This window comes from Ranitomeya imitator, chromosome 8 (genome assembly GCF_032444005.1).
Source record: "Ranitomeya imitator isolate aRanImi1 chromosome 8, aRanImi1.pri, whole genome shotgun sequence".
NCBI classification, from domain to species: Eukaryota; Metazoa; Chordata; class Amphibia; order Anura; family Dendrobatidae; genus Ranitomeya; species Ranitomeya imitator.
This window is the reverse complement of record NC_091289.1, coordinates 95,323,783-95,342,478: the sequence shown is the minus strand read 5'-3', so window position 1 is coordinate 95,342,478 and position 18,696 is coordinate 95,323,783. Positions and strand designations below refer to the sequence as shown.

General features: G+C 44.6%; 1 protein-coding gene across 10 annotated transcripts in view; it reads right to left on the bottom strand.

The window, feature by feature from the left end:
• The window catches only part of RBFOX2 (RNA binding fox-1 homolog 2), a 314,329-nt gene that overhangs the window by 151,198 nt on the left and 144,435 nt on the right, over positions 1-18,696 (bottom strand). For all 10 annotated transcript variants that reach the window (XM_069737176.1, XM_069737178.1, XM_069737174.1 and 7 more), the window contains one exon: positions 15,054-15,114. In XM_069737176.1, coding sequence (XP_069593277.1) covers positions 15,054-15,114 — 61 coding nt within the window. The remainder of the gene's footprint in view (positions 1-15,053; positions 15,115-18,696) is intronic.

Below are 18,696 nucleotides of genomic sequence, written 5' to 3'. Positions count from 1 at the left end.
TTGGCAGATTCGACATTGGCGCCTGTGCTCTTCATGGATGAAAGCAGGTTCACACTGAGCACATGACAGACATTACAGTCTGGAGGCGGTGTGGAGAACATTCTTGCCTGCAACATCCTCCAGCAGGACCAATTTGGCAGTGGATCAGTAATGGTGTGGAGAGGAATTTCTTTGGACGGCCACACAGACCTCCATGTGCTAGCAAGAGGTACCGTGACTGTTATTAGGTACCAGGATGAGATCCTCAGATCCATTGCGAGACCATATGCAGGTGCAGTGGGCCCTGGATTCCTTCTGATGCATGACAATGCTAGGCCTCATGTGGCTGGAGTGTGTCAGTAGTTCCTGCATGATGAAGCCATTGATGCTATGGACTGGCCTGCCCGTTCCCCAGACAGGAATCCAAAACGATGGGACATCATGTCTCGTTCCATCCACTAACGCAACATTGCATCACAGACTGTGCAGAAGTTGACTGATGATTTCATCCAGGTCTGGGAGGAGATCCTTCAGGGAAACCTCCGCCTCATCAGGACCATGCAAATTGAATATTTAATTCAGCGATATCTAGAATGTGGTATTTTAGTGTTCCCTTTACTTTTTTGAGCAGTGTATATATTATGGGACTATTAGGGTAAGTTCACACAGGGCGCTTTTGCTGCTTTTTTTTTTCTGCAGCAAAACCTGATCATCTTGGCAGGAAAGAAGCTGCGTCAAAAACGCAGATTTAGGTGTTTTTTTTGTGCTTTTTTTTTTTTTTTTTTCTTTGTCCAGGCTAATGTCCTTGGATTTTCAGCAGCTAAAACACAGCAAATAATGATACCTGCAATTTTGCTGCGTTTTTTTTCCAACACCCATTCAAGTCAATGTGTGAAAAAACGCAGCACAAATGCTGAAAGAAGTGACATGCCCCATGTAAAAAAAAACACAGCAAAGCACAAAATACTGATCAAACTAAAAACCAATGTGTATGCATGAGATTTCTGAAATCTCATAGGCTTTGCTGGTACTGTAAAAAGCAGCTGAAAATTAGCATAAAAAACGCAGCAAAAATACAGAGCAAAAACGTCCTGTGTGAACTTACCCTTATACTATAGCAATATGGCAAGATCATGAACATGATTTCAAGATGAAATGGCGCTGCACATCACTAATGCACTGCAAACTTTGCTATGAGATTTTATGTAAGTTTTTCTTAATTGAAAATAATAAGACTGCTTGTTGGTTGAAATGTTGCTTCTATGATGCATTTTGGATAAACTGAATCAAATTGTTTGGCGAATTGGAAAGTTTGTCTATATATTTTCTTCACCTCTCAATGGCATACAATTCTTCCAAAAACCTGTGGGGTCCATAAGCTCACTGCCTCACTAGATACATTTATTGAGGGGGATTGTTTGAAAAAAATGGGGTCACTTATAAAAGAGGGGAGGGGTTCTGCTATTTTGACATGGCACTCGTGATCCATTCCAGCAAAATCTGCACCCCGATATGGTACTCCGTCACTTCTGAGCTTGCACTGTGCATGAAAGGAAGTTTCCAACCACACATGGAGCCATTTTCTTACTCAGGAGACATTGTGCAATAAATTATTTGGCTAGTTTTCTCTTATTAGCTTTTTTGAAAGTTTGCTGGGTCCCTGTGCAGTCGGTGGGCGCGTCAAAACGACGCATCCGCATACATCCACATGTCCTGCGTACCCAATGTTAAAGATGGGTACGCAGGACGCATGCAGAAGTAGGCGGACCTAAACGGAAGTGCGGAAGTGGGCGGAGCTTTAGGGAGGAAGTACGCAGCCGTCCGCAAAGTTCCGATGCGCTAGCGTCATCGTAGCCTTAATCGTTTTCGATCTGGACTGTGCCAAAATGCAACCGTCCAGGTTGAATACCACTGGAGAATGAGCTGCTGTGAGTTTAGCCTCAGTAACTAAAAGGGACGTTATCGAGGTTACCGCAGGTCACAGAGGCTGCGATCCCAGCCAGGACCCTGAATTGCGGTGACCTCAGTGAGATCACAGATGGCAGCGTGAGAAAAAGTCTCACATCATGGCAAACATTGGATGTTCGGGCTCACCATTTATGCAAATGTGGTCCAGGTACTGTTCTGGTACCGAAACCAAATGTTATTATTTTTTCTCCCCACTGTTGGCCAAATCCGCCGGATCCGAACATCCAAACAACCATGGATTCGCCTATCATTCGTGAAGAAGCCAGAACTTTGGCAATATTGGGAGTGTTGATTTTTATATAACACTCAACTGTTCCGTATGGCGAAGACCCGTAAATGTTTTGAGGACACCCACAAATTTTTGCATTATAACGATAAAGCAACGTGTCCTCCACAACATGACCCCAACTTTGACAGACTTTCCAAATTCCGTCCGGTCATTGAGTACTTTAGCAACAAGTTTGCTGAGGTGTACGTTCCATAAAGGGACATCTACATGGATAAGTCCCTAATACATTTCAAGGGGAGGCACAAATTCCAACAATACCTTCCCAGAAAGAGGGCAGGTACAAAATTAAACTCTACAAGCTGTACGAAAGTACCTCAAACGCTCAACCTTTGGGCGTATCCGATGAATGAAAGGACACCTGCATTCAACCCACTGAATGACCCTCTGTACTGGGAGGGACTGGGAAAATCGTGTGGGATATGGTGCAACCACTGCTGGATCAAGGTTATCCACTCTATGTAGATAACATTTATGCCAGCATCCCACTGTTCAAGTCCCTCTCTGCGCGAGCTATGACAGCCTGCGGTATTGTCCGAAAAAATAAGAAAGGCCTCCTTAAGACGCCAATTGGGCAGCTACTCAGAAAGGGTGAGAACAGAGCACAATGTAGCAACAACATGCTGGTTGTCAAGTACAAGGAGTATGTTCTTTTCCTGACCATCATACATGGTGATGGCAGCACCCCCACCGCTGTACGAGGTACCTCTAAACAGGTCCACAAACCAAACTATCTAATGGGGTACAAGAACATGGGGGGAAGGGGAGGAGTTAATCTCTCAGATCAAGTCCTCCAGCCACACAGTGCCATGAGAAAAGCCATGGTGTGGTACAAGAAGCTGGCCGTAATATTTAGCAGTCATGAAGGAGTGGGCCCCTGTACTTCCGGAACTTTAGAGGCTCATACTGTACAAGGCCAACATTTCCCCGGTGAGGTCCCTCAACGTCAAAGAAAAGAAGGTAGCAAAAGAGGGGCAGAGTATGTCACTGAAGAGGTATAGGCAAGGACATCATTTGGCAATGTGACACCTTCCCTCGACAAACCAGGCCTGTGTATAAAAAAATGCTTTAAACTGTACCACACATCCATGCACTACTAAATTTATTTCTGACTTCTACAACTCACTTATGCCACTGCATTATAAAGAAAACACATCAGAAAAACTAGATCAATCACTTGTGGGGGTTAGGGGGGGGGGAAATTCTACTGTTTAGGCACATCATGGGCTCTCCATACATGACATGACACCCACAACCATTCCATCTAAGTCAGCATTCCAAAACGTTACTCCTTCCCTTCACAGCCCTGCCAGGAGTTCAATAGCTTTCCTTCACATATGGAGTATCAGCATAATCAGGATAAATTGCACATCAAAAAATACGTACGCTACTCACCTGGTAGCAGTGTTTTTTCAGGAGCCATGACAGCACAACGAGAGAGGGGATCCGCCCTTCAGGGACAGGAAACCTCAGACATAAAAGGGCGGCACCTCACTCCCCCGCCAGTTGGTTTACAGAGTATGAAAGGACCTTCTAGGTTAGTAGCACATAAACAATATTAATATATGGTACAATTCACCCAGTGAATAAACTTAGGAATTTTCTAAAGGAAGTGTTGAACCCATAAGCAAAGAGGGTAGGGAATATAAGGGTGCTGTCATGGCTCCTGAAAAAACACTGCTACCAGGTGAGTAGCGTACGTATTTATTCAGTCGCCATGACAGCACAACGAGAGACTTTCAGAGAAGTGAAAAGTGACTAGGGAGGGACAATAGCCTCCAGCACCCTTCTCCCAAACGTGAGGTCGGAGAAGCCACCTAGATCTAATCTATAGTGTCTAAGAAAGGTGGATGGAGAAGACCATGTGGCCGCCTTACAGATGTCCTCAATCGATACTTCTGCTCTCTCCGCCCAGGATGAGGCTACCGCACGAGTGGAGTGAGCCTTTATACCTTCTGGAATTTCCACGCCACCTGCGGTATAAGCAAGAGATATCGCCTCCCTAATCCATCTGGCTAGCGTATTTTTTTGATACTCTAAGTCCCTTCCTAACTCCCTGGTAGGATAAAAATAAAGAGTGGTCTTTTTTCCAGGTGTCTGTTACTGAAATGTATTTGAGAAGGCACCTACGTACGTCCAAACAATGAAATTTCTGCTCCTTATCGTTAGAGGGATTAGAACAAAATGAAGGTAGGATCACTTCCTGGGACCTATGAAATTTTGACGCAACCTTTGGAAGATAAAGAGGGTCAGGCCTCATCACCACTCTATCTTCCATAATTTGCATATATGGACGTTGTCTGGACAATGCCTGAAGATCACTAACCCTTCTTGCCGATGTAAGAGCAACTAAGAGGGCTGTTTTGACCGACAGGATCTTGATTGGAACAGAGTCAATAGGCTCGAACGGAGCTTGTGTTAGAGCCGAGAGCACAAGATTTAGATCCCATGGAACTATCTTTTGTTTAACAACCGGCCTGGATCTGGTGACCGCTTTGAAAAACCTTGTTATCCAGTGATTACTGGCTAGGTTGGAATTATATAGTGCCCCTAGAGCTGAAACCTGAACTCTAAGGGTGCTGGTAGCTAAGCCTAACTCTAGGCCCTTCTGTAAAAATTCTAAGATTTGAGCAATATCAGGTTTTTTCTTGATTTGTGCTCCTGAACTTGATAGGAACTTCCTCCATACCCTAACATAAATGCTAGTCGTGGAGGCTTTCCTACTTTTAAGCAGAGTATTCACAAGATTTTGAGAGAATCCCTTCCCTTTCAGAAGTGACCTCTCAAATTCCACGCTGTCAGGTGCAAGTTGGATACTCGTGGATGTAGGACTGGACCCTGGGAGAGGAAGTCTGGAACTTCTGGGAGGATCCATGGCTGGGAAATGGACATGCTTCTCAACCATGGGAACCATGACCGTCTGGGCCAAAATGGAGCTATTAATATCACTCGGGCCCTGTCTTCCCGAATTTTCCTCAGAACTATAGGAATCAGATTCAGAGGGGGAAAAGCATAGGCGAGACTGAAGTTCCAGGAGATCAGGAGAGCGTCGATTGCATACGGGTTGTCCCTTGGATCTAGGGAACAGAATTGATGAAGTTTCTTGTTTCCCTGACTGGCAAACAGATCTATCTCTGGACATCCCCACAACCGTACGATCTGATTGAAGACAGCCGGTTTTAGAGACCAGTCCCCTTGTTTGAGCTCGTTGCGGCTTAAATAATCGGCCATGGTATTTAGATTTCCCTTTATATGAAGGGCCGTAAGGGAGAGCAGGTGATTTTCGGCCATCTGAAAACTATGATTTGTAACGTTCATTAATGACCTAGACCGTGTACCTCCTTGGTGGTTCACATAAGCAACGGGCACCTGGTTGTCAGAGAGTAGTCTAACATGTCTACCCTGCAGAGGTACAAGGAACCTATCTAAGGCGCGTTCTACCGCCATCAATTCCTTCAGATTGGAGGACGTGTCTCGCTCAGATTGGGACCACAGACCCTGAATGTAATTGTCTTCCCAGTGTGCCCCCCAACCCGTGGGGCTAGCATCAGTTATTATCACTCGTGTTATCTGATTTGTCCAAGGTACACCTCTACGTAGATTAGGGATGTGCGTCCACCAACTTAGGGAACCCGTGGCCTCTACAGATAGGGAAAAATTTTTATCAAGGTTAGCGCCCAGCCGCCGAAAATTATGCAGAACATCCCATTGCAGAGACCTGGAGTGAAACTGTGCCCACATCACCGCCGGAAAACAAGAAGTAAGTGAACCTAAGAGTGACATAGCATTTCTTAAGGAGACTACGGGATTATTAATTGCTCTGGAGGCCAGCCGACAAATAGAATCGACTTTTGAGTCTGGCAGGCGACATTCCTGCTGACCCGAATCCACAATAAGACCCAAAAACTGCTGTGACGTTGAGGGCTGAAGACGCGACTTTTTGAGATTGATAATCCATCCTAAATTGTGTAATGGTGCTATCACTTTCTGCAACTGCTCTTTACAGTGTGACTCTGAACGCCCAACAATCAATAAATCATCCAGGTAGGGAATTACTAGTATGTTTTGCTCATGAAGGTGTGCCATAACCTCTACCATAATCTTAGTGAAAACCCGAGGTGCGACTGCAACACCAAAGGGGAGTGCCCGATATTGAAAGTGCTCTACTGTGCCGGCAAGAGAAACCGCCACCCTGAGAAAGCGCTGATGAGTTGCATGTATCGGGACATGGTAATAGGCGTCTTTCAGATCTAAGACAACCATGAAGCAATTGTGAAAAAGAAGCTTTATTGCCGTTTTCACAGATTCCATTTTAAAGGATGGGACCAGCAGGAATACATTCAGGCCCTTTAGATTGATGATGGTACGATATGACCCATCTGGCTTCTTTACCAGGAATAAAGGGGAGTAAAACCCTGTACCTTTTCCTCCGTAGGTACTTTAACGAGAACCCCCTTTTTTTGGAGATCTCGAACTTCTGACTCCAACGCCAATTGTTCTGCGGGAGAAGAACGGATAGGGGTTAATTTAAATTTGTCCTGGGGGGTATGGTGGAACTGGAACTTTAACCCCTCTTTAATGATACTGAGTATCCATGGACTATTGGTGATTTTCAACCAGGCTGGGTAGAAGGCCAACAGCCTACCGCCCACCTGGTCCGCCAGTCATTGAGGCTTTTTAGAGTCTCTAGAAGAGTTAAACATATAACCTCTACCTCTTCTTCTATAAGAGTTATATCTGGTCGAATCTCTATTTGAATCTCTGTCCGATCTTCGGCGATACGGCCCTCCTCTGTTGTAGTCTCGTCTATAGAAGGGTCTTGTTAGAAGAGGGAATCGCTTTTTATTGTCACCTGCTTTTTCTAGAAGCTCATCCAGGACTGGGCCAAACAAATGAACCCCCTCACAGGGGATGCCACATAGTTTCGATCTGGCCTGTAAGTCTCCTGGCCAGCATTTTATCCAAAGAGCTCTACGGGCTGCATTAGACAAGGCTGATGACCTTGCAGCTAGCCTAACGGAATCGGCTGACGCATCCGAAAGGAAGGCTGCTGCATCCTGAATCATAGACATAGATGATAGGATCTCGCTCCTAGGAACCTTATCCTTGAGCTGGTCTTCTAGATTACCCAGCCATACCATCAACGACCGGGCAGTGCAGGTGGCCGCAATCGCCGGTCTCAGGGAACCTGCTGATGTTTCCCAAGCTCCTTTAAGGAATACCTCAGCTTTCCTATCAAGCGGGTCCTTTAGGTTTCCCAGATCCTCAAATGGGAGAGACGTTTTTTTACATGCTTTGGCCACCGCCGCATCCAGTTTCGGGACCTTGTCCCAGGAGGAAGAAGCCTCTTCCTCAAAGGGATATCTTCTTTTGAATGCTGGTGGTAGTGACCCCTTCCTTTCGGGTTTCTTCCATTCCCATGGTGTTGTTGACAGCTTTGACTAAGCGGTTAATCCTATCAAGTGATAGACAGGCTCGACTAGATTCCATGTCCTCTGATGATGATGATGACGGATGAGAATCCGAGCTTATACCACCCGTGTCTGAATCCACATCTGAGGCTGGGGATAATATCTCCTTCCTCTTTTTTGAAACTGATTTCTGAGACCTCACGGAATCTCTGACCTCCTGTCTGACCAGATCCCTAAGAGTAGACGTAAGGTCAGGGGCCTCGTCCTCAATTAACCGTTGAATGCAGATGCTACACAATTTCTTTTCATGTCCATCTGGAAGTGGCTCCGTACAGATGGCACACTCCCTATGTTTGGATTTGGACACAGATTTCCTCCCCTAATAAGGAGAGAGGGAATACAAGGAGGGACAGCTATCAGAAACGTACTTTCACGAAGCTCACTTACCCATCCCTGCAGCGAATGGTACCGTGATCGGGGGGTCCTTCTTAGCCGGAGATCTCTTACGGCCTGAGGACTTAGTTGATTTCTGAGCCTCTTTAGCTCTACCAGCGCGACTACTGCCACTAGAACGCCGCTGGGAGCTGCTCAAAGGCTGTTCAGGTTGCTGCTGCTGCTCACCGCCCAGCTGCGGTGTTCCTTCCAGAGACTCCATATTGGCAATGGTGGACAGGAACAAGCTGAGGCTTCAGTACGCCGTTTAAATTCCTCCCCCTGGGTACCACCCCCGGATGGGGGCTAGCAGGGAAATCACTTGCCGACGACCGTTACTGCACTGGTAGGGCTGTGACCGCTAGGCGTCCGCTTAAAGCGCTGGACCCCCCGTGGCCAAAAAATCCCTCCCCAAACGCCGGGCGCCGCCATTAGCCAGAAGAGGTCGCTACCGCGCATGCGCGGCCGCGTCATCGCCCCGCGCCGCTCGCGACGTCATCCGGACACGCCTCTTCCGGACGCCGCTGCGGCGCTGAGAGCGGACGCGCCGGACAAGGACGGCAGCTCTCTCTAGCCACCGCAGACCCCGGCGCAAGCGGCGGACCGACCCCGGAGGCCCCAGCAGAAGCGGCACCTTGGAGACCCCCAGGTAAAAAGCAGTTGTCGTAGAAGCAAGGCCCTTATTGCCTCGGGCCGCTTCCTCCTGCCGACACCTACACCAACAGTGCCCCTGCCGTGTGGTGCTTCCATCTACCTGACCAGGCCGAGGTAGGGGGAACCCGCTACCTGCATCGGTCTGTCAGGCGTGGGATAAATTCTTTTCTTCGACCCTCTTCTCGGGGCCTGTCTGAAGAGGTTCCACTGTCAGGGACAGGAAACCAACTGGCGGGGGAGTGAGGTGCCGCCCTTTTATGTCTGAGGTTTCCTGTCCCTGAAGGGCAGATCCCCTCTCTCGTTGTGCGGTCATGGCGACTGAATAAAAATTAGTTTGGTTTATTTTTTCTGGTTATCCTTGAGGAAAAAAAAAAAAAAAAAAAGGGGGTCCAAAAACTTTTCTCCACAAATATCAGATTTTTTTTTATTTTAGCAGCTTAATGTTATAAATTTCTGGGAAGCACCTGGGGAATCATGGTGCTCAGTACACATTTAGACAAAATGGTATTACCGTATTTCCCGGCGTATAAGACAACTTTTTGACCCCTAAAAATTGTCCCAAAAGTTGGGGGTCGTCTTATACGCCGGGTACGGCGTGTGCAGGGAGCGATCCTGCATTTCGGCGTGTGGTTCCCAGGGTCTGGAGGAGAGGAGACTCCCAAATTCCATCCCAAATTCCATATTTTATATGGAAAAGTTGGGGTAGTCTTATACGCCAGAAAATACGGTACTTGTGTTTAGGCACATCAGGGACTCTAAAATAGACATGGTGTCCACTTTCAATTCAGCCAATTTTGCATTCAAAAAGTCAAACAGTGCTCCTTTTCAGAATCATGTCGTGCGCCCAAACAGATTTCCTTCACATATGGGGTATCTGTGTACTCAGGAGAAAATGGACCACAAAAATTGTTGTGCAATTTATCCTTTTACCCTTGTGAAAATTTGGAGTCAAACCCATTTTTGTGAAAAAAGTTAAATGATAATTTTCTCCACATTGCTTCAGTTCCTGTGAAGCAACTGAAGAGTTAGAAGTGGAGGTGAAGGGAGAGAGGTTGGAGATAATCGCAATAAGAGCATTGATGAATCCGCTGCAATGATTGCAAACCAATGGGTGCCATACCTGCTGGTCATAACAGCCAACGTGGAGGAGGACTAGGGTAGTTCCTGGCATAACCAAAATCGGTAAAAACGACATCGACATCTCTCTCTCTCCACACACACCGAATATACTCCAGTATAAGCCAAGATTGTTAGCCTCGTTTTTTTAGGCTAAAAGTGCCCCTCTATGCTTATACTCGAGTCATTGACCCAGTGGGTCGGCACGGGAGGGGCGACTGTCACATGACACTCACTTGCTCCCGGCGCGGTCCCTGCTTCTCAGATTGTCTCTGACGCCGGCAGCTTGCTTCTGTGTTCAGCGGTCACGTGGTACCGCTCATTAAAGTAAACATGGACGCGGCTCCACTCCCATAGGCGTGGCGCGCATATTCATTACTTTAATGAGTGGTACCATGTGACCGCTGAACACAGGAACAAGCTCCCAGCGCCACAGACCTTCGCATCCGAGAAGCAGAGACAGGGGGTGAGTATGACGGGGGAGGGTGAGCCATGCGATATTCACCTGTCCTCGTTACACCGCTGGGCTCAGTCTTCCGCATCCTCTGGCTGTCACACTCAGGTCAGAGGGTGCAATGACATGTTTAGTGCGCGCCCTCTGCCTGAACAGTCACTGCAGAGAGCCGGAAGACCGTGGCGTGCAGCGGTGGAACGGGGACAGGTGAGTATCGCAAGTGCCGGGGGCCTGAGCGACGAGAGGGGAGTATGTCACTTTTTTTTATTTTTATTGCAGCAGCATATGGGGCATAATATGCTATGGAGCATCTTCTGGGGCCATCAACCTTTGTGCAGCATTATATGGGGCATAATATTCTATGGAGCCTTCATTAACCTTTTATGCAGCATTATATGGGGCATATTTTAAAATGGATTATCTTATGTGGCCCATCATGAACTTTATGGAACATTATGGGGCGCATTTTGTATGGAGCATCTTATGGGGCGCATCATGAACTGTATGGAGCATTATTTGGGGCTCCTGATTCAATATGGATATTCAAAAACACTTAACCTACTGATGTCTCAATCAATTTTACTTCCATTGGTATCTATTTTTAGTTTTGAAATTTACCAGCAGCTGCTGCATTTCCCACCCTAGGCTTATACACGAGTCAATAAGCTTTCCCAGTTTTTTTGTGGCAAAGTTAGGAGTCTCTGTTTACACTCGGGTCGGCTTATACTCAAGTATAAACGGTGTGGGAATAATAATAATAATAATAATAATAATATATATATATATTCCGCAAGGGCAGGGTCTTGTCCCCTCTGTACTGGTCTGTCATTGTAAATTTGTTTACTGTAGATGATATCTATAACCCTGTTCGTAACCCTTTTCTCATGTACAGCACCATGGAATTAATGGTGCTATATAAATAGATGGATAGATAGAGAATATATATATATATATATATATATATATATATATATATATATATATATATATATATATATATATATATATATATTCGAGAGAGAGAGAGAGAGAGAGAATATATATATATACATACATACACACATATGCATACATACATACACATTATATATACATACGGTACCGATATACACACATACACACACCCAAGTACATACATACATGGCTTTTGCTTGATGTAAATAATGTTGCCACCACATGCTAAATAATATGCAGCACATTTATATCTTTATAAATCTTATCTGATATCGTGTTTTGTATGTGGCGGATTTTAGTACTTCAGTTCAAACATATGCTTACTTTGCATTCACTACAACCAAGTTGGTTGTGCCGGGAACTACCCTCATCTCCTCCACCTGAAGGGTTTTAATAAACTTCTTGAATGTGGTTTTGAGCCCCTTGAGGGGTGGTTTCTAGAGTGGTGTCACTTTTGGGTATTTTGATGTGATGTGGACCCTAAAAAATGGTTTTGTAAATTTTGTTGGAGAAATTGCCGGTCAACTTTTAACCTTAATTTTTTTTTTCACTTTTTTTTACCTTTTGCACAAGAAAAAAAAATTAGGTAACATAAAACGAGTCATAGGTTCTAGCTAAAAAGAAAACACATATTATAAGGCACTGGAAATTTGAAAAAATAAAAAATACAGTTCACCAACCAGGCTGATGGTACAACACTGCTACCTGTGACCCATTAAGTCAGCATTTCCCAGTTCTAGTCCTCAAGGCCCACCAACAGGTCTTGTTTTGAGGGTTTTCTTAGTGTTGCACAGGTTACGGAATTATTGCTTGTGTAGGCGATGCAATTATCACCTGTGCGATTCTAAGGAAAATTTGAAAACATGACCTGTTGGGCCTTGAGGACCGGAGTTGGAAAGTGCATTAAGTGATGGCAAACATTTATGTGGTATTAATAAACTTTGATGTTAATTGTGGAACAATTTGCAAAGTCCCATTATTCTTACACTATATGTCACAGTATGGAGCACCTTTCAGATTCACAAGACCCACAGTTCCAGTTTTAAGAGCCCTTAGAACACTCATTTAACAATATTTGTGCAGTCTAAACAGGCTGCTAATCACCGGACTAACAAGAGGTTTGCTCAATGAAAGTGATGAGTGAAATGACGCCCAGAAGAGAATAGTTCAGCAGAGCATCATTCTGTGTTTGCAGGACCTGCGCTGCTTAGAACAGCAACATCATACAGTGGTGGAAAAAAAACTATTTAGTCAGCCACCAATTGTGCACAACTATGAGAGTCAAAACTGAGAAAACAAATCCAGAAATTCACCTTGTCCGATTTGGCAAGATTTTTCAAATTATGGTGGAAAATAACTATTTGGTCACCTAAAAAACATGCAAGATTTTTCGCTCTCACAGACCTGTAACTTCTTCTTTAATCTGTTAATCTGTCCTCCACTCATTACCTGTAGTAATGGCACCTGTTTGAACTTATCAGTATGAAAGACCTATCCACAACCTCAAACTGTCACACTCCAAAACTCCACTATAGTGAAGACCAAAGAGCTGTCGAAGGACACCAGAAACAAAATTGTAGCCCTGCAACCAGCTGGGAAGACAATCTGCAACAGGCAAGCAGCTTGGGGTGATGAAATCAACTGTGGGAGCAATAATAAGAAAATGGAAGACATACAAGACCACTGATAATCTCCCACGATATGGGGCTGCACGCAAGATCTCACCCCAAGGTGTCAAAATGACGACAAGAACAGTGAGCAAAATCCCAGAACCACATGGGGGGACCTAGTGAATGACCTGCATAGAGCTGGGACCATCGCAACAAAGGCTACCATCAGGAACACACTACTCCGCCAGGGACTCAGATCCTGCAGTGCCAGACGTGCCCCACTGCATAAGCCAATACATGTCTGGGTCCGTCTAAAGTATGCTAAAGAACATTTGGATTATCCAGAAGAGTATTGGGACAATGTTATATGGTCTGATTAAGCCAAAGTAGAACTGTTTGGTAACAAAACTCGCCGTGTTTGGAGGAGAAAGAATGCAGAGTTGCATCCAAAGAACACCATACCTACGGTAAAGCATGGGGGTGGCAACACCATGCTTTGGGGCAGTTTCTCTGCAAAGGGACCAAAACGATTGATCTGTGTACATGAAAGAATGAATGGGGCCATGTATAGTGAGATTTTGAGTGCAAGCCTCTTTCCATCAGCAAAGGCATTGAAGATGTAAAGTGGATGGATCTTTCAGAATGGTAATAATCTCAAGCACGCCACCAGGGCAACAAAGGAGTGGCTTCGTAAGAAGCATATGAAGGTCCTGGAGTGGCCTAGCTATTCTCCAGATCTCAACCCCATAGAAAACCTTTGGAGGGAGTTGAAAGTCCGTATTGCCCAACAGGCCCATAACATCACTGCTCTAGAGGAGATCTGCATGGAGGAATGGGCCAACACGCCACTAACAGTGTGTGCTAACCTTGAGGAGACTTACAGAAAATGTTTGACCTCTGTCATTGCCAACAAAGGATATATAACAAAATATTGAGATGAACTTTTGTTAACGACCAAATACTTATTTTCCACCATTGTTTGAAAAATAAATAAATAATAATCTTTATTTTTATATAGTGCTAACATATTCCGCAGCGCTTTACAGAGGTTGCACACATTATCATCGCTGTCCCCGATGGGGCTCACAATCTAAATTCCCTATCAGTATGTCTTTGGAATGTGGGAGGAAACCGGAGTACCCAGAGGAAACCCACGCAAACACGGAGAGAACATACGAACTCTTTGCAGATGTTGTCCAGGGTGGGATTAGAACCCAGGACTCCAGCGCTACAAGGCTGCTGTGCTAACCACTGCGCCACCGCGCTGCCCTTGCCAAATCGGACAAGGTGAAGTTCTGGATTTCTTTACTCAATTTTGACTCTCATAGTTGTGGTCTACCTGTGATATCAGTTACAGGCGTCTCTCCTTTTTAAGTGGGAGAACTTGCACAATTGATGGCTAACTAAATACTTTTTTCCCCACTGTATGTGTACAGAAAGATAATTACAGATCATTCAATGCACATGTGAAAGTCTGCTTCTGTAAACAGGCTATTAAGAGACCGCTAACCGGCAAATATGCTGCTAGTCGTTTAACGCAGGGCATCATGCTGCATCAATACACGCTTAAAGGGGTATTCCCATCTCTAGGATCCTATCCCAATATGTAGTAAGTGTAATAATATTAGCAAATACCACCAATGAGAAATGTAGTATAATTTTTCTGATGTCTTTTTCCTCATGTGCAGGCGTTGCAAGACCGGTATCGATGGTTATGTCCACTGACAAAGTGAGTTAGTTGCCTTGACTGATATCCTGCTCAGCACACAATGGTAAGCAGGATTTCAGTCATGGGCAGGGGAAATAATAACAATAAGCTACTGTAACTGTGTAGAAAGGACCAACTGCTCACACATCCCTGGCACCACCCACAATGACTTCATATACAGCCAACCTTCTAATTAAGCTAGAATATATTTAAAATGGCATTTCACTACAGATTGGTACAATGATTGCAGGCAAGCACCACTTTTCTTTTCCAGACAGGTTCCTGTGCTTGCTTCTCCAATGGAAGACGAAGACAAAATTTACGCAGCTATTCAGGCCAATAGTTACAGTACAGATATTTGTCCAGCCAACTAGGATGTGAATAAGACCAAAAACTAAACAAAACTACCTGCAATGTATAGTTTTACATGTTACTTTGCAGCACAACATGTTAATATATTGAGTCAACTAACAAGTCTCACCATTTCCATAAGGAGTCACAGTTTTTTTATTGGTCATCACACGAGCTGTTGCATTGTTGACCTAGCACAAATTCCATAAGTGGAAAGGGAAAAAAAGATACAGTTAGAATAACCATAAATAATATTTGACATGCAGAAGCAGTTTCATGCAGAAAGCCATCCATCCCACAAGAGCATGCGTGGGCAATGCAAGGATTCACAATTTATAACCAGCACACGTGCAAACACAAGAAGCTAAATAAGGGGTGTACAAAGAGTGACAATGTTATAACTTGTGTAAATGTCTAAGTAAAACAAACGTGCAGTATTGTGCTTTGCAGCTTGTAATACGGACAAATTTAATTTACATATTTGCAAAATAAATAAGTTGAGGAGATCTTCTACAATCTGCATGTTACTTTTTTACCAAGATAAATTTCCTGCTGCTTTTCTTGGCTTTAGATGCCTCCAAGCTGGCTTAAAAAAATACCTACACAATGAGAATATTTTGTGTACCTAACTTATCACAAGGCTTAAACAAAGATTCTGAAAAGTGCTAAAAATTATACCATATAAAGTAGCAATCAAAATGCAGCTTCCATTGCAAATAATGTTCATTAGCCAAATTTCAAGGTTTCTGCTATTTGTCCTTGTTTGATTGGTATATTGCTGTTACTAAAGCTCAAAACTACCAAGATAAAAAGTGTCTTCTCCAAATTCAACACACTGCCCCTTTTAGTGACTGACTACTGCAGTCCCCGGTTTACTACTGAAAGGCTGCCCAATCAGGGCAGCACGGTGGCTCAGTGGTTAGCACTGTTACTCTACAGTGCTGGGGTCCTGGGTTCAAATGCCACCAATGACAGCATCTGCAAGGAGTTTGTTTGTAGGTGTTCTCCCCTTGTTTGCACGAGTTTCCTCTGGGTTGTCCGTTTCCTTCAACACTGTCCCAATGGGGACAGGGATGCTAATGTCTAAAGCACTCTGGAATGGTGCTACATAAATTAATAAAGCAAAAAATAAAATGTTGAGGAGACATTGCTGACAGAGGAACACTGCCATTCCATGTTCAGATTTTTTACTTATATTTTTTTCAATGTAGCAGCGTGGGGCTAAAGGTACTGTCACATTTAGCGACGCTGCAGCGATCTAGACAACGATCCTGATCGCTGCAGCGTCGCTGTGTGGTCGCTGGAGAGCTGTCACACAGACAGCTCTCCAGCAACCAACTATGCGAAGTCCCCTGGTAACCAGGGTAAACATCGGGTTACTAAGCGCAGGGCCGCGCTTAGTAACCTGATGTTTACCCTGGTTACCAGTGCTAATGTAAAAAAAAAAAAAAAAAACACAAACACTACATACTTACATTCCGGTGTCTGTCCCCCGTCGCTGTGCTTTCCTGCACTGACTGAGCGCCAGCTGGCCGTAAAGCACAGCGGTGACATCACCGCTGTAATCTGCTTTACGGCTGGCCGGCGCTGACAGTGCAGGGAAGCAGAACGCCGAGGGACGCGACAGACACCGGAATGTAAGTATGAAGTGTTTGGTTTTTTTTACATTTACACTGGTAAACAGGGTAAACATTGGGTTACTAAGCGCGGCCCTGCGCTTAGTAACCCGATGTTTACCCTGGTTACCAGTGAAGACATCGCTGAATCGGCGTCACACACGCCGATTCAGCAATGTCTGCGGGAGATCCAGCGACGAAATAAAGTTCTGGCCTTTCTGCTCCGACCAACGATGTCACAGCAGGATCCAGATCGTTGCTGCCTGTCAAACACAACGATATCGCTATCCAGGACGCTGCAACGTCACGGATCGCTAGCGATATCGTTGTGAAGTTGGTCAGTGTGAAGGTACCTTAAGAAAGGATTTCCCGGCAGTGGAAAATCATTGTCTGACAAATAAAGGAAAAGAATAAAGAAAAAAAAAAAACAACTGTCTGTGACATTTTATGTTCCCATACATTTAATGTTTTGAAGAAGCAAGCCTATCGAAGTTTGTATCCATCTATATTGCAATAATATTATATGGCACCGTGTAATTACAGTTCCTCATTTTGCCTTTCTACCCAGCTAATTCTTCTCTTCATAAAACAAAAAATCATAATACTTTCAGGGGAGCAGCAGGAATAAAGCACAAAAAATTGTCAGTGTGACAGCTCTCCAGCGACCCTGCAGCGATCGACATCGTTGTCGGTATCGCTGCAGCGTCGCTTAGTGTGACGGTACCTTAAGAGTCAAACAATCAGGAAAACTCTAAACTAACAACCACGTGACATCATCTGTCGTCTACATGAGTGTAAGACCAAAGAAAAGATTATGACAAAGGCCAAGTCTCAGAAGGAGATATACTTGGGTACTGAAATCCAGTTGTTTGCCGACTTGTCTCGTATTACCCTACAGAAAAGATTTCTCAAACCCTTATTAAACATCCTAAAGGATCTGTAAATTCCCTAGAGATAGGGTTTCCTTTTTGACCTTACAGCTCATCCTGAAGGAATCTCTTCAACATTACGTTGCTTGGAGGATTTTCCAGCTTTTTGTGAAGCCGTTTAGACTGTAGTCCCCACCATAATGGATTTGGAGGCCCCTATGCCCTCAAGAGCACCACCTCCGGTCTGGAGCCAAAAAAGGGAGCAGAAGTGGCTGGGGAACAAGGGTGTCAGAGGGTTACCTCCCACTAGACCTCACTGAGTTCGCTTTTAGGCTGTGTGTACACGTCAGGATTTCTTGCACAAATTTCCTGACCAAAACCGGACATTTTCTGCAAGAAATCCGCATATGGATTTTTTGCGGGTTTTTTTCTTCATGTATTTCTCGCGTTTTTTTTTTTGCGTTTTTTTCCCCAGAGGTTCTGGGATGCAATAATATAGTGGGAAATCCGCAAAATTAATGAACATGCATTACAGAATGCTGTAGATAAGCCCCTGATGGCAGTGGCAACAGTTTATATACAAAATATGAGGTGACAGATTCCCTTTAAGTTCAGATGGAAAACTGAGGCCATCAAATATTTGGGGCTTAACTTGTCCTTTGCCAATAATCCATTTAATTGTAATTACCCCTTCCTCTTTGGCGAATTGAAAAGTCTATTACATAAATGAATGCGGCTTTCTCTCAGATTGATAGATTGTAAAGCCTCAAGTAAAAAGTCTCTCCTTCCCAACCTACTTTAGTTTTTTGAGACTCTTCCTGTCTGGGTCCCTCTAGGGGAATTTGGGGCTCTTCAAGCCGCTATAATGAAGTTTATTTGGAATAACAGACGCCATAGAACCTCCAAACGTGTCCTTGTCTCATAAATCACAGGGAGGCTGGCAGTACCGGCCATCACTAAATATTATTGGGCAGCTCACTTAAAAGATTCCTTTGTGGGCTTCGTTATGGGCTTATAATGCAAGTGCTTCACTACAAAAAGTGAAACTAAAGGTACCTTCACACAACGATATCGTTAACGATATCGTTGCTTTTTGTGACGTAGCAACGATATCGTTAAGGAAATCGTTATGTGTGACAGCGACCAACGATCAGGCCCCTGCTGGGAGATCGTTGGTCGCTGAACAAAGTCCAGAACTTTATTTCGTCGCTGGATCTCCCGTGGACATCGCTGGATCGGCGTGTGTGACACCGATCCAGCGATGTCTTCACTGGTAACCAGGGTAAAC